We start from the raw sequence: 17883 nt of genomic DNA, 5'->3' as shown, positions 1-17883 counted from the left end.
ATCCCCCCCACCGTGTGCCTTCACCTCTACCGATACCCACACCCTGCCACCTCTAGTTCCCTTTCCCGCACATACCTTCACTAATATCATCCGAGACAACCTCGCCAATGCTCCCTCAACCACCGGGTCCCCACCCCATGCCACACTCGGTTTCTCCCAGTTCACCCTGATCTCTGCCGTGCCCAGGTCCGTCCTCGTGCACCCCAAGTCCCTCTCAAGAGTCCTCACCAAAGCCACCGCTAGCCTTTCCCCATATCGCTCCGACCGGATCTTTCTTCCGCTCCTGCCGCGAGGATTCTCCTCTTGCGTCGACCCATCGCGTCCCGGGGACTTTCCCATGTGCCTTCACCCTTGTCGCCTCAGGACCCTCAACCTAGTGGCCTCGCTTTCTGCCAGTCCAGCCCCCGCTACTCCCGAATGCCCCTCTCACGGTATGCCCTCAGTCCACGCGCCCCCCTTGCACCGCCTCTCAATTCTCCAGGCTCGTGTCCCAGAACCACCTCCCGGTCCGCTCCAGCGGATGACCGCCGACGTTAACTCCGTCGATCGTCCCCAAATGGCAAAAAATGTGATTTTCACACCGAAGGATGAGGCGGAAATCAAATGTCGGTCGTATTCCTCGACTCTCCGCTCAGGAATGAAGTGGCTCGCTCGAGGTCCTCGTTGCGCCGCAAGCGCTTATGGCGTTTGCCGGACTTGGGACGTCAGACGGATGTTTTCCGGTTGAAATCCTGCAAAATTTGGTTTGCCCACTCTCCGTTCGATCGATTCCCGGCTGTTTCTTTTGAGCGAGGCGCAGGCAACGGGAAGCCATCCACGCGGCGCTTCCCCCTCCCCCCTCCTCCTCAATAAAACCCATCGCCACGACCCGTCCGATTGCATTTTCCATTTTTTTTTTTTTTTGTTTTCAAGTGGCGCGCTGTTGTTCGGCGGGAAATCTCATTCAGTTCGCCGGCTGATGGCTAACAAGGTCAAATGACTCCGCAGATGAGGTGCGCACTCGCCTTCGCTCCATCTTCGGGGATGGACACTCAACGATAGACGGGTGAGGGCCCGCTGATATCGTTAGCGAGTGTGCGAATCGCAGCAAAACTAGTTAGCTCGTGTCGCTATCGGTGGACTCTTTCGTTTTCTTCGTCTTTCCGCCTCGTCTCTTCTCTACGGCGGTGTGTGCTGTCAAAAAGCGCTCTGTCCATCCGTCTATTAATACTTGATATGAACTAATGATATTAATGTCCTTTTGTGTGTTTCTTTGTCGTGTGCAGTGCGACAACGCCAAGGGCCTGCGGGCCTTCTTCGACGCCATCTGCTACGGACCCAAGCACCTGATGATCTTCGGCGGCGTCTGCCCCTCCGTCACCTCCATCATTGCCGAGTCCTTGGAGGGATGGAACCTGGTGCAGGTACGGCGGGCTAATGCGCTAACGTCGTCCGTTTTGAGCGGTGCCTGAACTTCCCGTTTACTTTCATGCCGACAGAGCTCAGGACACAGTTCCTGTAACGGTGTCTCGCTCTTTTTTATACAATTGTTCAATTAGGCCTCGTTAGCTTAGCTGGCAAAGCTCGCGATAGCACAGAAACTTCACGTTTATAGATGACTATATTGCTTTTAGGCCTTGCGTTAGCATATGGGGCATAAGCTAACAGAGCAGAACGTTATTTTACAAATACATATTTTACTTTGAAGCAGAAAAAGGACGTGACTTGTATGTGTTCAAATTTGACAGCCACAGAGGCGCAATGTTAGCATTTTGCGCTAACAATAGTATAGCATCATGTCACAAATAATAGGCTACATTGCTGAACCTACTTTCTTTTTTGAGGGGGTTCAAATGACACAACACCTTTTAAGCTCTGAAGTTGGAAGCATAAACATTAGCATTTTGTGCTAACAACAGCAAAGCATCATGTCACAAATAATAGGCTACATTGCTGAACCTAGTTTCTTTTTTCGGGGGGGGGGGGTTCAAATGACACAATACCTTTTTGGCTCTGAAGTTGTTTAGCATAACGTTAACATTTTGAGCTAACAACGCCCGCGTAGCTCTTTATCCGCTTTCGCTCTGCCAGTAATGCTTTTTACAAGATTCCGCAACATATCTATGTGGTGTTCCCCCCCCCCCCTCCTCTCATTGTACTCGTTTGGTGCTAACAACAGCATAGCATCATGTCACAAATAATAGGCTACATTGCTGAGCCTACTTTTCTTGGGGGAGGGGGGTTCAAATTGGTAGCACAACGTTAGCATTTTGAGCTAACAACACCCGCTTAGCTTTATCTCCGCTTTCACTCTGCCAGTAATACTTTTTACAAGATTCCGGAACATATCTACGTGGCGCCCCCCCACATTGTACTGTAAGCCGGCTAGTTTACCACGGCGTGAAACATTCCCTCGTGTGGTTTAAAGCCAGAGACACGGCGGCGCCAGCTTCCGCGAGAAACGCTGCATCTACGACCAGCCCCGCAAAAGGTTATTGGCTGGCGATAAGATAAGGCGAGAAGCCGCCGCCAGCAGATAGCGTAATTCAAGAGGTGGCGGCTTAACGCCAATGTCACGTTAACGCCGCGTATCTCCCTCCGCCCGCGATGACGGCCGAGGCGACGCCGCGCCGGAGAACAGATTCGAGTGGAAAAATGGAAAATAACCATTTCTTTTATTTCAAACATTCAAATTGTTTCCTCGTGAAGATTTTACTGCATCGGGCCGATATATCAGCCCGGATCGTCGGCGAGAGTGCCATCTGGGTGCATTTTATGTTGCATGTTCTCGGGGTTTTATTGGTCGAGAAGGCCGCTGTGAATCGCGCCCCGTGGAATATTCCGGGCAACGTTTAGTCATAAATCGAAGAGGTGGTGCGTTTTTTTTCACGCGATGTTCAGCTTTTGCACAATGTAAATGATGAACTTGTCATATCTATTTCTAGAATTCCTTTTTTTCATTCCGCCTGGCAACAAGCGCAAGCCGCCGTCACGAATCAAAGAGTGGGCAAAAAAGGCTTTGTACATTTTTCCAACAATGGAAGCGCTTCACTTCAGTCCAACGAAGTCCACCGGGCGACATGAAGGCTGCTTTGAAGTTCTGGCAGGGTTAAAAAAAAAAAAAATTACTGTACATTTCCAAAAATCGTCCACAAGATGTTTAGCGAGGGCCGCGCGTTTGAATCCTAACAGCCGAGACACCAGGCAGTCGTTTACAGCGCCGTGGAGCCGCGTTTGTTTTTGTTTTGTTTTTTCAATCGGTGGCTCGTTATTTGTCTGCTTTGCGCGAGAGTCGGTGAACTAGCGACAACATCGGGGAGGGCGGCGCGGCAAACATTTGTCCTGTGATTTTAATTGCGCCAACGCGAGATGTTCGCCTCTTTGTTTGCGCGCCGCGTCTTTATCCGGCTGCCGCGTCGCGCGCTGGAGGTGCCGCGAGGGTGATTAGCAACTCGCCGCTAGCTTTTGTTTGCCCTGAGCGGGACGCGTACACATTTCTCGACGTAGCGCGGTTACGTCATGCAGAATATTGTTGTTATTATTATTATCTATCATACTGTATGCGTGTTGCCGTCTCACTAACGATGTCGTGATCGTTGGGTATGATTGACAAAGGAATAATCATTTCAGAAAGTTATTCACTTGTCCTGTGACGATAAACCTGGTTTCGTGTCGACTGGCGACACGAATGGTTCCTCCCACCCCAAAAGGCCAAAATGGCCGACTTCCTGTTCTTTTTCAAGGTTGGGTCCTTGCGACTTATTTTATTTCCATCCAATTTCATGTTTCAGCACCGAAACTGGCTGGCAGGCTTTCAATTCTGCGTAAAATCAAAATGGCCGCCCCCCCCCCCGGATCGATTTCTCTCACGCTTCCGAGAGACAGAAGATAGAAAATGTCCGTCCAATTTCGCGTCCGTGGGTGAAACTTAACGTCTGGGGCTAACATTTATTTACGTTTTTTCATCTCATTTTGCAGCCCAGCCCTTCGAATCAAAATGGACGCCTGACTGTGCAATTTCAGGCATGGGTCCTTGACGCCGAAATTTCATGTCGATCGCCAAAAGTGGAGACGGGGGGGGGGGGGGGGGGGCGATTTTGCGCGAGTTTTGAGGCGCCGTGTTTGAGATGCTTAAAATAATCCAAATTTTCCCCACGAAAGCTCGGCAAAGTTTTTATTTTTTTCCCAGGCGTGTCGCGGCCTCCAAAAAGCCAATCGGGTGATGGAAGTCCCGGAATAACGAAGGGCCTGGGAAGCACTTTGTAGTAATGATGTCTTTCCACTTCCTGTCTGTGCGACGGGGAGTTGATGTTTCTCATACGAGCGTGTCAGACGGTTAAACTGCTCTTAATCGATCGCGCGAGCTTCCGTCTTTTCCGAGCGGGCCGCCGCGCTGCTTAATGGCCCGTAATGGAGGCACGCGGTCCGAACGTTCTTCCGCCTCCATTTTTTTTTTTTTTGCAGATTTCCTTTCACATGCCAGACGCGTCGGGCGGAAAGAAGACGTTGGTGCAAAATGGCTTTCGGGGAACTTTTGCATCACAGCTCCTGTGGTGCTATTTTCATATCCGTGATCATATTTACATACACTGCACACAACAGTGTTCCGAGAAAACAAATTTCCAATAAGTGGTGGATTATCTCCCAACCAACCCCTAACATTTTTTTCCCCTCTTTTAGGTTTAGGATATTTTTTTAAATAATTTTTTTATTAAAAATAAATAAATAAATAAATATATATATATATATATATATATATATATATATATATATTTTTTTTTTTTTTACTGAACAAAAAATATGTATAAAATAATATATATTGGTAGTAGAATTCCAACGTTCTAAACACTAATGCAGTCACTCACATTTGAAAAATGTACGGGTGTGGTCGGTCATGCCCGCAGATATAAAGTTGCGGCTGTGTGTTCTCTTTGTAATTATGAGTGTACCCCTTTAAGAGCGGAGGGGGGGGGGCGGTGTCAGGTAAACTAGGAAGTAGAAGAAGAATTGTTAGAGATCGTGTGCTTCCGTGTTTAAAAAAAAAAAAAAAACACTGCGCTGGATCAGAATGATCTCCCAAGGATATTTTTTTTATTTCCAAAAATATTTTTATATATTTTTACTTTTTCAAAATACACGTTCTTTTACATGTGATATATTTTTATGTATAAAAATACCATAAAATCTTTGGATGATTTAGACGTTTGTGTTTTCCCGTTTTGAAATGTTCCCAAAAGCTTGTTAGCTAAAATGCTAACATTATGCTAGCAGCACGAGTCTCAAAAAAAAAAAAAAAAAAAAGTCATCGGAAGTCGCGGGGCCGGACGTCGGTCGAGTTGCGTGATATTTACCACTCGATAGGTTAACGGGAAATGGTGGCGGCGGGTGGGCGGGGCGGGGCGGGGGTCCCGCGGCGGGAGCAGGACGCGGCGGCGCGCAAACACACACCGGCGCTGACCTTTTTAAGCGCCAACAAACAGCATTAAATATGAATAAGGACATAATTGAAAGTAACCACTGGCACTTTTCTTCTTCCTCTCGCAGCCGACACAAACGCGCCGGCAGAGGCCGGAGTAAAACACACATCAGCTCGCTTCTAATACTTTGCCAGTAATAATCTTGACATTTACGGCGCCATCATTAAGACGCTACGCAAACCGCAAACGCCGCCCCGTCAGGTCTTTGAACACAACAAACGCTAACGCGCCTTATTCGGTCGGGAAAGTCTTGACCTGTGAATCATTCTTTTTGTTATATCTGGAGTACATTTTACAAGATTGACTTAATTTTTTTTTTTTTTTTTTTCCATTTTTGGGCTACTATTCATCCTGGCGTCGAGACCCGGTCTCAGCGTAGATGATATTTTTTTCAAAAATGATTGACCGTAATTTCTCGATTATAATGTGCGTACACCCAAAGTTGACCCAAAAAAGAAAAGTCAGGAAAACCCTTCTACCCATGTACAAGGCGCACCACCGTGCGTCATCGGCCACAATGAGGTCACATTTCTCTTAAAAGTGGCTCGCAGTCGGCATTTTTTTGGATTTGTTGCAGTTAAAACAAACTCCCGGGCTGTCGTTTGTGATATTTGGTGCAGTAGTAACAAATATGTTACGGTAACGATCGATCGGGGAGGTCAGAGTTCAGGTTTTGTGGTGCACATTACCGTAATTTTTTATAAATGTGTAACACGAGACGTCAAATCTCACATCGAAATGTATATCTATGCATTTTTTTTAACCACTCTATGTACCTGTATATGACTATACAATATGATTGTATTTTTTAATTTTTCATCTATACCTAAATTGAATGCGGTCCTTTATTTTTTTTGGAAAATATTTCTGGAAAGAATTGGACATTATTTTCGAGGAAATGACAGTACTGAACAAGAAATGTCGGCATTTTATGCTATCTTGAATCCAAATTTTTAAAACTCGTCCTTCACGCCCGCATTCCATTTTTTGGAGCAGGTAATTCGGGTCTTCCTTTTCCCCGCCCCCCCCCCCCCCTCTGTTGTGGCATTTACTTCCTTGACGCCGTACCCCGCCATCGCGCAGCCACCGGTGGGACTAATGAGCGTAATTGTAATAATTACACGCCTCGGCTTTGGCTAAACACGTCATTGAAGACAGTGGGGGGGGGGTCGGCATGGGGGGGGTGGATTTTCTTTTTCACGGTGAGATCTTTGCAATCTGTTATTGATTAACTTAACAATCAAAATCAATTCTTGTCGACTTTTTAAAATATAAATTGAAATTAATCAGTGTGAATTGGATTTTTTTTAGGGAAAAAAGCTAACCTGTGGTTATAAATAATAGTAAAGCATTAATACTGTGGTTAATGCTAACATGCTACCAACGGATTTATTTTTTAATCCATAACGATATCGCAAACAACGTGCTTCTGTCTCTAAAAGCTCGTTAACTGCGATGCTTTATTTAAAAAAAAAAAAAAAAGATGCTAACGTTACGCTCCCGACGTGTCTCGCGTCGCGCATCCTTGCCATCTGCGTCCTTTTGAAAACGCGAACGCAAAATGTCTGCGGCGTTTACGCACGAGTCACATCTGCTCGCCGTAGCGCTGTGGATTGTGTCCTCGAACGTCGGGTAACGTGAACGTGCGTACGAAACTGGGCCGCCTTAATAATAGTCGGTCGCGTCCGAACGGACGTGCCACGCGATCACCCCCAACCGAAAGCTCTCAAAAACAAGCTCCGAGCGGGATGCTTGACGTGAACCGAGGGGCCAAATAAACACACACACAAAAAAAAAAAAAACCTAGCAAATAGCACGCCGGCCAGAGGTCGTCTGCCGCCATCTGAAGTGCGGCTCGCCCGACGGCATCGCGTAACGCGGCTAATCCGAGGAAGACGCGGGAAAAGGAGCAGATTCGGCTTGAATTCGTACGCGCGAAGGGTCGGAATGCGTTCGCGGACGTCGACTTTTAATGACGAGAAAACAGAAGCTAAGCTAGGCTACAAAGTAAACCAGTTTTTAAGTATTAAAGCTAAACAAAGGAACTACAGTGCTAGCCTCAAAAGAGCTACATACGTTTTAGAACGAAGCTAGCCTACTAACGCTGCTAAAGTTAGCATCTATAGATGCAAATGTTGAAATAAAAGCTCAGCTAGACTAGCAAAAAGACGTGATGACCTATAAAGTGTTTCAAGCGCGGTAAAATGAATGACACGCGACATGTTGACGGTGTCGGCCTTCCATTTGGCCCTGGTCGGAACCCTTGCGGTGCGTTTTGAGCGCAGCCGCATCGCATTCGAGGACCTTTCATCCTCTCACTTAACAGTTGTCCGGCGTCCGCGCCAAACGCACCGCCGCAGTTTCATCGGCCCGCTCCAATAACGCCGCAAACGCGCTCGTTTCCCGTCCTTTGTCGACGCGGCGCCGCTTTCGAAGAGAGCAGCTGGAGAGAACGGCGGCGGCCTCCCCGGCGCGGCATTATGCTCATTAATCATGCACGGGGGGGGGGGGCCATTTCAGGTTGCGCTATCAAATCTCCATTTATAAATAGAATCGCGATGGAGCCAGGTGACAGGATGCCATCAGTCATCAGCGATTTCCACATCCACACAATAAACTGCCCCCCCGCCCCACTCCCTCGATCCGTGCTGGGATTTCCTCCCAAGCTTGCGAAGCACATGGAGGGCAGCAGTAAAACGTCGCACGAGGCGGCGGCAATGAAAGTTGGGTCCAAGTCGATTCATCGACGAGGTCTTCGTTTCGTTTTAGCCCCTCTGACCTTCGCTCTACTTTCCCACGCGCATCCTCAAGGGAAATAGTGCATCTGTGGTACTCTTTCTAGGTATGAATCTGTACCGTTGCTCGAAGATACTTACTCATGTCCTGAGTCTAGCCTCCGCTACTCTTTCCCATAACTTCCTTGTGTGGCCCATCAACTTTATTCCTCTACGGTTGCTCTGGACGTCCCCTTTGTTCTTAAAAATGGGGACTAGCACACTTTTCCTCCATTTTTCTGGCATCTATATATCCATCACCTTTAAAAACATTCAAGGCGGACCATCAGTGGGGGAAAAAAAAACCACAATCTTGTCGTCGTCCTTGAACGGGGAGACGGGGCCCGATCGGCGTGAAGAATGGCCGCCGCTGCCGATAAAGTTATGAGGGAGGCGGGGGGGGGGGGGGGGTTGGCGCTGTTGACAATTTATGTTGCGTCAAAGTTAGCGCGCGTGGACCTCAGCAGAATTCCTCCCCGGTCGGGTTTGATTGACGGCTAAAAAGGTTACGTGCGTAAAACTTCTTTTGATGGTCGGGTTTTGATGTCATAAAAAGTCAAGCGCACGGGTACGCTCGGATGGGCGGGGACTTGTCGCCGACGGCGACGGGATGATTGACAAGTGGGCATAGGGGGAGGGGGGCGGCCAGCAGTCAGCTGTTGTTACGTCACTTCCCTGAATATTATCTACGTTTTAAACTATTATTTGCGTTTGTTTTAGGATGCTATTTTTTAAAATTATCACAAATTGCCACTCGATCCCAATCCAGCTAGCGCAATGCATTCAGTAACTCGCTTTACCGATGTGTCATATGCGAAATTATTATTATTAGTTGTAAAATTGTTTTACTACAAAGAGCTTTGACCCTCCAAGGCCACCGTAGTCTCTGTGGACCTCTGGAAATGCAAAACGAATCGTCGCGAACACGCTAGCGGCGCCACCGTTTGTTCAACTTGAAAGTCCTTCTGATGCGCGAAAATGTGCGGTCGCAATGCATTGTGGGACTTGTCGTACAAGTGCCGCGTGTTGGAACTAAGTGCCGCGCATTGATTAATTCGAGTCTTTCACCGACCAACCTCAGAGTGTCGATTATCCGTCGCCCTTCCGGAGCACAGGGACTCTGGGGCGGTCTGAGCTAGCTCAGGAAGCGCGGCGGTGGTCCGAGGCTTCATTCAATATTCAGTAAGCGGCATTTAGGGCGCCGTGGGAGCGCCCTGTCGGAGAAGCTTTCGGACCCCCACCCTCCCCCGACCGCGCACGCCGGCCGCAACTCATTAGCGCCAAGATGGAGATAAAATACCACAGAGCGGGATTGTAGCGGATGCTAAGTCGCTAAACGTTTTAAAAAAAAAAAATGCTGTCTTAAGTGTCAGGTTAGCGGATTTAAACCAGATCATTAACTGTTTGTAGCGTTGATGGTTCGCTTGCTAGCTGACAAGGTGCCGCTGAGTACAGTTAAGGGTAAAAAAAAATTGAATTTTCATAATGGTGTAACTAGCCTGGTAAAGTTTATCAGCTTGGAAATCTCCGAGATCCCAAACGCGCTCCTGAACGTGAAGGGTTACAAAAATGTATTTGTTGTCTAAATGCTTTTTAGCTAATCATCGTTCGTGCGATAGCGATGATTAGCTTGCCGGCTCAGCACCAAGTACGGTGGCCTTTGAGGGTCGAAAACCATTTGCGAAAGGGTTGTTTTTTTTTTTTCTTCTTCTTCTTCTCTAAACGCCGGAAGCCCATTATTGACAAGGGTTAGCTTGACATTTTCCAGGTCCCCGCTGAGCATGGCAGCCTTTGTGGCGAGACAAAAAAAAATTAAAAAAAAGTACTCCGCGTAAAGGTTGTCTTGTCTAAACTTGCCTTTTAGCGTAGCGTGTATCACGTGCACCGCAGAAGAAGCGCGCTAGCGCCATTACTATTGGATACACTCGTTACAAGGTTAATTGTCTCTCTAAACGGTCTCACGACGATGGCTAGCTAAGTACGGTGGCCTTTAAGGGTTGGCGAAGTCTTTGTAAATTGTACCGCTACAGTAATTAGTTTTTTTTTTTTTTTTTTACTCATTCCGCATTGTTTTTCCGCACTGCAATATTTCCCTTTTTGAAATTGTCGTGGGGTTTACGATGATCAGACGGTGAAAAATGTTTCCCGGTTCAACGCCGACGGTTCATCACCCCCGCGTGCGATGGTTGCCAGCAGGTCACGTTTCATCGATACGCCGCGGGGGATGGGCAAGGAAACGCCTTCCCCTTTGCCTCTGAATGATATTGGATTTTTTATTATTGCCCCCCCCTTGAGGAAGATGAGGCAATTGTTCCGAGCGCGTTGAAAATGTTGTTTTGTCGCGGCATCGACCGCGCAGTTTCCACTTAAGCTCTTATCGATATTCATCGCCGAAGCTTGTCGCGCTCGGACTGAGTGCGAATGAACATTTTGTTTTTCTTCTTCTTCTTCTTCTTCCACTGAGTTAGCCGCACGCGTGGCGGTCTAAACGCGGCTGTCGTGTCCCTTCATTTATTATCCATGGCGGCCGCTTCATTATTCAGCGGCGTACCGCGCGGTTAGCCTCGGCGGACGCGATCGGAACGGCCGATCGATCCCGCCGGGGCCACGCGGGCGCCTCGTTTCGGGACGTGCCGCCTATCCTTTAATAGAGCTTGTCGACAGAGCTATAGAACCCCCAACCCCGGTGTGCTAACCTGTCCCGTTCCATTCCGACGGGGCCGTCACACGCACGCATGCGACCGGAGCGTGACGTCGTGCGCGCCGTTTCGGTGGAAAAGGCAGCGTGAAAGCGGCTGACTCGGCCTCCCCTCGTGTTTTATTCAAAGCGCGGCGGAGTCTTTAGCTAACGCCCAAAATAGTCCTCACGGCTGCTAATGTAAGAGGAGGAGGACGCACGCGCTGCCCGTGCCCCCCGCCCCCATCCTTGCGCTGGAGGTAATAAAAAAAAACGCCCCACTTGTCTCACGACAAGGTCGCGGACGCTCCCGGCGGGGAGGACGAGACAGCCGATTCCGCCCGCCGGGCCTTTTGTGACGGCGATGCGCAAGGAAGGCGGCCGTCGTCTTTCGAGCACATTCGCCGCGCGTCCCAACAGATCGCAGTTTCACGTAGCCTTCTACACGCTTAACAAATTGACATATTTCATCTTTGGGTAAGTAGAAAGTTTGCGAAGATTTCAGAGAATATTTCAAAATGGTAAATACATTTTTAAAAAATCAATCTTTCACACGTAAGACATTACTGGGCATTAAAAAAAATTTTCATTTTAAAGGTTAATAAAATTTAAGCGTTAAAAAAAAAAAAAATCTTCTCCGTTCTTGTGTAACTAAACTGCACCCCAAATTTTTCTATATAAAAATACACTAAAATGTATATTTAAAAATTCTGAATACATTTTTAAAAAGAAATCTTTTACACGTAAGACATTACTGGGAATTAAAAATGATTTGTATAGGACCACAAAAAAGTAAGTTCATTGTAATAATTTGTGTAAATATGAACTTTTTTTTATTTTAAGGGTTATTAGAATGCATTAAAATCAGTTCATTTTTTTTCTTCTCAATTCTTGTTTAACTAAACTGTGACCCCAAATTTTTCAATATTTACTTTTTTTAAAAAACAAAATGTATAAAATAATGTGTTGCGATTAGAGTATGACCAATTATAATAATTTGTGTAAATATTTATTACCCTTTTTTTATTTTAAAGGTTAATAAAATGCAAGTGTTAAAAAAAAAATAATAATTCTTCTCGGTTCTTGTGTAACTAAACTGTGCCCCAAATTTTTCTATATAAAATATACTAAAATTGTGTATTTTTTTTAAAACAAAATGTATAAAATAATGTATTGCAATTAGATTATGACCAATTGTTGCACAGCATCTTGCTGACAAAAATGAAACAAAGCAACCCGCTTAACGATTTGACATATTTCATCTTTGTGTGGGTCTGTCTGTGAAGCTTTCGGGGAATATTTCAAAATTCTAAATACATTTTTTAAAAATAAATATTTCATACGTAAGTCAAAAGAGTACATTCATTGTAATTGTGTAAATATTTACCAATTTTTTTTAAGGGTTAATAAAATGCAAGCCTTAAAAAAAAATATATATATATATAATAATTTACAGTTATTTTTTTTCTTCTTGATTCTTGTGTAATTAAAATTGTGTATTTTTTTTGAAACAAAATGTATACAATAGTGTCGCGAAGGATGAGAGTGTGACCAATTATTACACAGCCTCTTGCAAATGATGACGTAACGATATTCAAAAACGTGATTGTGAACAATGCAAAAAAAAAAAAAAAAGACACTAATATCATACTTTTACACTGGAATCACAAAATGCTTTGGGTGAGGCGTGTGTTGATATAAGGAAGCGCGTGACTCACCGTCGCACTTTGCGAGGAGCAGAGGAGGCCGAGATTCCCGATTGGCGCGATTGATAGCGATAGCGATCTACGACGGCGCCGGTCCGCTTTCCTAAAAAGAGTTCAAGCGCCTCCTGACTGGCGTCTCCTCATTTACGAGTCTCTCCCTCTCTCGGCGAATGACGGCGACGCCACCTTTTCATCTCTTTTGCTGAAGGCAAGATTCCCGCACGCTAGCTCGAGACTTGCCGCGTAACACAAATGCGACTTTTTTCCACACGCTTTCAACCCTTCGGTTTATGTGGCGATGCGGATCATTTGTTCTTTTTTTTTTTTTTCCCAAAGGGGGGGAACTCGAGCGGGACCGGCGGAATGTATGTGCCGAGGAAGTGACTTTTACCGGTCGGGCCCTGTCAGTGTGCAGAGGGTGTTACTGCCATGTCTCAGTGATTTTTACCGGTATGTTTTTTTTAACCGGCCCCTGTTACTGGCGTTAGTTTTAGCTGAGCGCTAGCGTTAGCGTTAAACTCTCTGTGTAGCGCCTTTCTTTGTAAATGTCTCGTGTTTCAGTCTGGGCACTCGCGGCTTTTACACGGCTGCGGCGTATGTACTGCATGTACCAAATGGTATTTCCTGGGTGAGGTTTGCCAGGAATTACAGTAAAACTAGATCACGTCTATGATTGATTAGAAATGGATGGTTTGCGTCATTTTTTATGCTTGACTACTTTGCTTCCTCTCCAGTTTGCCATCTTCTACTGACGGTGATTTCTGCCCTACAAGCACAGTTTATGCGGTGATGCGGCGCTAGCACTAGCGTTAGTGCGGCGCTAGCGTTAGCGCACCTGGTTATAAGCCTCGGTACACAGAGTTTAACGCTAGCGCCGCGTACGAAGGCTTATAAGCAGGTGCGCTCCGTAGGGCGGGAATTACTGTACATTTTGTTCGATACTGCGTTAAACACGTTTGTTTCACTTGTAGGCCAAATTGAGCTAGTTGCTACTTTGCAAGGTTATTGCTAGTTAGTCAAACTAGTTAGTAGCCTTTTTTTGTTGCCAGGTTAGTAAAATAGTGAGTTAATTCAAGTTAGGAAGCCAAAGTAAGTGCGTTAGTTGTTAATTTGTCAGACGATTGAGGTCGTGGCCAGTGAGTGAGGTTAGTTGATAAAAATTAAAATAATAAGACGACACATAATGAGCGGATCAGACTAATTGTCTCTTTGTCAGACAGCCGCAATAAAATTTTGCCTTCCGATAACATCGCATCCCTTTTTTTAACGATCATTTGGCTCCAACTTGTCAACTCAAAAGCGGGGAATACACGCGTTACCATGGGGATGTATGATAAGAAAATTGGGGGCGGCCTTGTGCACGTACTTTTCATACGCTACATTTTTCCCCCGAAACGATTAAGGCGGTCGAAAAGGAGCCGAATAAAGCGCGAGGCGAAGCGCTTTTGTCCCCCCCAATTGCGAGTGCGCGCCCGCATCTAATCTCGGCGCAGAAATTAATTACAGACGTTTGTGGCTCAAGGGAACGCCGGTGACCTATTGCGAGAATTTGTGCACGGCGGAGCGAGGGAGGCGCAGCAAAATGGCGAGGAAACATTTACGCTGCTCGATTCCCACCTCGCATCTACTGCCACCTGGTTTTTTTGTTTTTGAATATACATTGCTAATGTAGCAAATATAGCTAACCTTCACAACATGTATCGATCATAAAAGGCAGCTGAACGCATTATTTGTGCAAATTTTACCATATTTGACAATGCGTTTCGTGTATTAAGTCTTCACATTTGATGTACGAAAGTGGTGGGACAGTATTGATATGCCGACATCGATTGATTATTTTAAATTTTTCACGTTATTAAAAAAAAGGCTCAGAGTGTCATTTGTCACATAATCATAATATCGCTACATCGTAATATTAGCATTGGGTAAAAATATTTAAAATTCTTGCTACTAGCTCACTAACCTAGCTAACAAGCTAGCTACTAGCCCAGTAACCTAGCAAAGTAGCTAGCTACTCACGAACTTGGCTAACTGGCTACTAGCTCGCGACTGTTAGCTGTCAACACATAATTTTGAAGTCCAAAATCTGGGTGACTTATCCAGCAATTAGACCGATGCGATCCATCGTGCGGCAATTCAGTTGTACGCAGTCGAAATTTGGAGATTGTGCCCCGGGACCGGATTGCGGTAGCGTTCAGGCTTGTGTTGGGGAATTATTATTTTCGTATCGACCCGACCGTCAATCCCATTTGGCTGGTGAAGCAGATATCGACTCTGATCCAGAGTATACACTGGACTTCAATTTAGTTTTAAAAACTTGAAATATGGAGATGGTCTTGGGAATTGATCGACATTTCAGTATCCGCCGCTTTGGATGTTGTCGCCAAGATCGTGCGCTTCAATTTAGTCGAACCATTTGTGTCTTTTTGTGGTTTTCAGCTGTCGTTCGCGGCGACCACTCCGGTGCTGGCGGACAAGAAAAAGTACCCCAACTTCTTCCGCACGGTCCCCTCGGACAACGCCGTCAACCCGGCCGTGGTCAAGTTCCTCAACTACTACAACTGGAGCCGCGTGGGGACGCTCACGCAGGACGTGCAGAGGTTCTCTGAGGTCCGTCCTTTCCATTTTTCTCTATTAAAAAAAAAAAAAACAACACTTTGTAAAATAAACATGCGGATTTTTGAAATCTATACAGTGAGACTCTCGCATCCCAGTGGAACGTGTGCCAGAAAGGTTTGTTTTTATTTTTATTTTGAATGATGCAAGCAGACAGCAGCGGCACTTAGTTTCTGGCTGATGGCAAAACAACAAACAAAAATCAAATCCCGTCCAAAGATTTCCCTGGAAAGATGCGAAGTGAGGCTCAGAGCTGCTTTGCCAATGTCATCTGACGACGGTAATCTAGCGTAAGAGGCTAACCCCAACAAATCAGATCACTCTGGTAGCAAACTACAACTTTACAAGCCCGGGAAGCTAACTTTTTTAATCTAGCGTAAGAGGCTAACCCCAACAAATCAGATCACTCTGGTAGCAAACTATAACTTTACAAGCCCGGGAAGCTAACTTTTTTAATCTAGCGTAAGAGGCTAACCCCAACAAATCGGATCACTCTGGTAGCAAACTATAACTTTACAAGCCCGGAAGCTAACTTTTTTAATCTAGCGTAAGAGGCTAACCCCAACAAATCGGATCACTCTGGTAGCAAACTATAACTTTACAAGCCCGGGAAGCTAACTTTTTTAATCTAGCGTAAGAGGCTAACCCCAACAAATCGGATCACTCTGGTAGCAAACTATAACTTTACAAGCCCGGGAAGCTAACTTTTTTAATCTAGCGTAAGAGGCTAACCCCAACAAATCGGATCACTCTGGTACCAAACTATAGGTTTACAAACCCGGGAAGCTAACTTTTAGCTCACGGACTTGACTAGACTAGCTCTGAGCTCACTAGTTTAGCAATCGCGCTACGATCTTGCTAACTTGACTAGCTAGTACCTCACTAACCTGACTTCTTGCTTTTCCTGAACTATAAACTACAGATACAATATTTTCAGTCAAAGTAGCTTCTAGCTAGCTGTCTTGCTAGCTACTATCTAACTAATCTTGCAGTCTAGCTGCTAGCTGGCTACTTAACTACTAGCTCACTAACTTGAAAACGAGCACACCAAGTGCTGCCTAGATATCTGAAAACTGTTCAGATACTGTTCTGTATGTTCAGAAATTAAATGAGGTTACCTGATATAAGATTTTTTTGATTATTATTATTGTTCAGTATGTTAGCTAACTAGCTACTATCTCAACATGGCAAAGTAGCTTGCAAGCTTAAATAGCTACAAGGTAACTAACTTCACGCTACATATTTTTTACCACCAACCGCCGAGCTAAAAAAAAATTGAAATGGTTAAAAAGCGGATGACGAATACACACGGCGTGAAAAAATGGTGTCGTAACGCGGCGCCGGGGCCGGCGTATCGACGACCGCGGCGTAATTGGCACGTTTTTAAAGCATTATCTCTTTGAGGATGCCAATGTGTTTTGAGTAGGTGGCAATCATTTTCCATTCAAGCCGCTTTCTCCCCGTCGTGCCGCTTCGTTTCTTGCCCGCCCACGCGACGCCGGCGCCGCCGCTGGCGTCGGGAGAACATTCGCAAGCGCTGACTCCGTCGTCAGCGACATCGCGGAGGGAGCCGTCGCGACGTTTTCGACGCCGCTCCGTCGTGCTGAGCGTTACCTCTGCCGAGGGAGTCCGGGCCGGGCCTGTTTTGTTTACGCTCGCCTGGAACTTCAGAATCGCCAAATATTCCGGAAACAGAATGAATTTGAACTTCCTGGTTATAATTTGTAGGATTAGGAATTTGGTTTAGGGTAGATTGAGGTGTTGGGGGGCTAATTATAAGGGTTTAGCGATTAGCATAAGGGACGCTTCCGGCCACGCTACCCTGAGAACGCTTGAATCTCATCAGATCTCGGAAGCTAAGTGAGTTTGGCCCCGGTTAGTACTCTGGGTGGAAGACCGCCTGGGTATACCAGGTGCCGTGCGCTTCTCTCTCCGGCTAAAATGCAGAGGGGGTGCGTCAGGAAGGGCATCCGGCGTAAAACTGTGCCAGACAAATGTGCGTTCATCTGAGGTGGCACGCTGTGGCGATCCCTAACAGGACAAGCCGGAAGAAGAGCGATTAGCATAAGGAGCTAAGGTTTTTGGCTTGGGTTTGGGTTTAGGACCAATCATTAAGTTTACGTCTGTCATTCTGTACGGGGGGGAGTATTGGTGGAGGTCTCGCGGTTATCATTTCCCCGTTCGGCGTTCCGTGCAGTTCGTAACGCGAGCCGTCTTGTTTCAAGCGTTTTGGAGACAAACGCATTTGACGCCGGTGCCAACGCACGATCGAGGCATCCTCTGATCAAATGAGACTGGAGTGGTGAAGACATCACCTTGGAACCAGAAAGCGATCTGTATATGTATGAAGAAGGGAGGGGAAGAAGTCTGCCTCGCGAGCCGAAATCCCTTTATCGGGACGCTTCTGAAAGCAGTCAAGGGGCTTAGGACGCCGAGGAGACGGAAAACGCCGCCGCGGCCGTCAACCTGTCGCCGGATCGGCCCCTAATCCCGATTTTACAAATGCGCCAACCGTCGCTTGCGCCCTCCATTATTCGCACCATCCCCCTCGACGCCGAGGGAACGTTACCCCCGCCGGTAACCGGGCGGATCAAACCCAAGCGGCACTCGGCGGGGCGCAAAGCGAGACCGGTTTGCACAACCTCCGCGCTGCA

At 46.5% G+C, this 17883-nt stretch overlaps 2 protein-coding genes across 7 annotated transcripts in view; one reads left to right on the top strand and one right to left on the bottom strand.

Annotated features, from left to right (window-relative positions):
- The window catches only part of ndrg1a (N-myc downstream regulated 1a), a 148851-nt gene that overhangs the window by 18784 nt on the left and 112184 nt on the right, over window positions 1-17883 (bottom strand). The gene's annotated exons all lie outside the window — the stretch shown is intronic.
- The window catches only part of gabbr2 (gamma-aminobutyric acid (GABA) B receptor, 2), an 84536-nt gene that overhangs the window by 27730 nt on the left and 38923 nt on the right, over window positions 1-17883 (top strand). For 5 of the 6 annotated variants that reach the window (XM_061821834.1, XM_061821854.1, XM_061821844.1 and 2 more), the window contains 2 exons: window positions 1266-1403; window positions 15053-15223. In XM_061821834.1, the coding sequence (XP_061677818.1) occupies window positions 1266-1403; window positions 15053-15223 (309 nt within the window). Of the gene's footprint in view, window positions 1-987; window positions 1046-1265; window positions 1404-15052; window positions 15224-17883 lie in introns of all 6 variants that reach the window. The other variant, XM_061821877.1, reaches the window with a different exon arrangement.

The sequence above is a fragment of the Syngnathoides biaculeatus genome, chromosome 1 (assembly GCF_019802595.1).
Source record: "Syngnathoides biaculeatus isolate LvHL_M chromosome 1, ASM1980259v1, whole genome shotgun sequence".
Lineage (NCBI taxonomy): Eukaryota > Metazoa > Chordata > Actinopteri > Syngnathiformes > Syngnathidae > Syngnathoides > Syngnathoides biaculeatus.
Note: the sequence above shows the minus strand (reverse complement) of the source record. Positions and strands in the feature narration are given on the sequence as shown.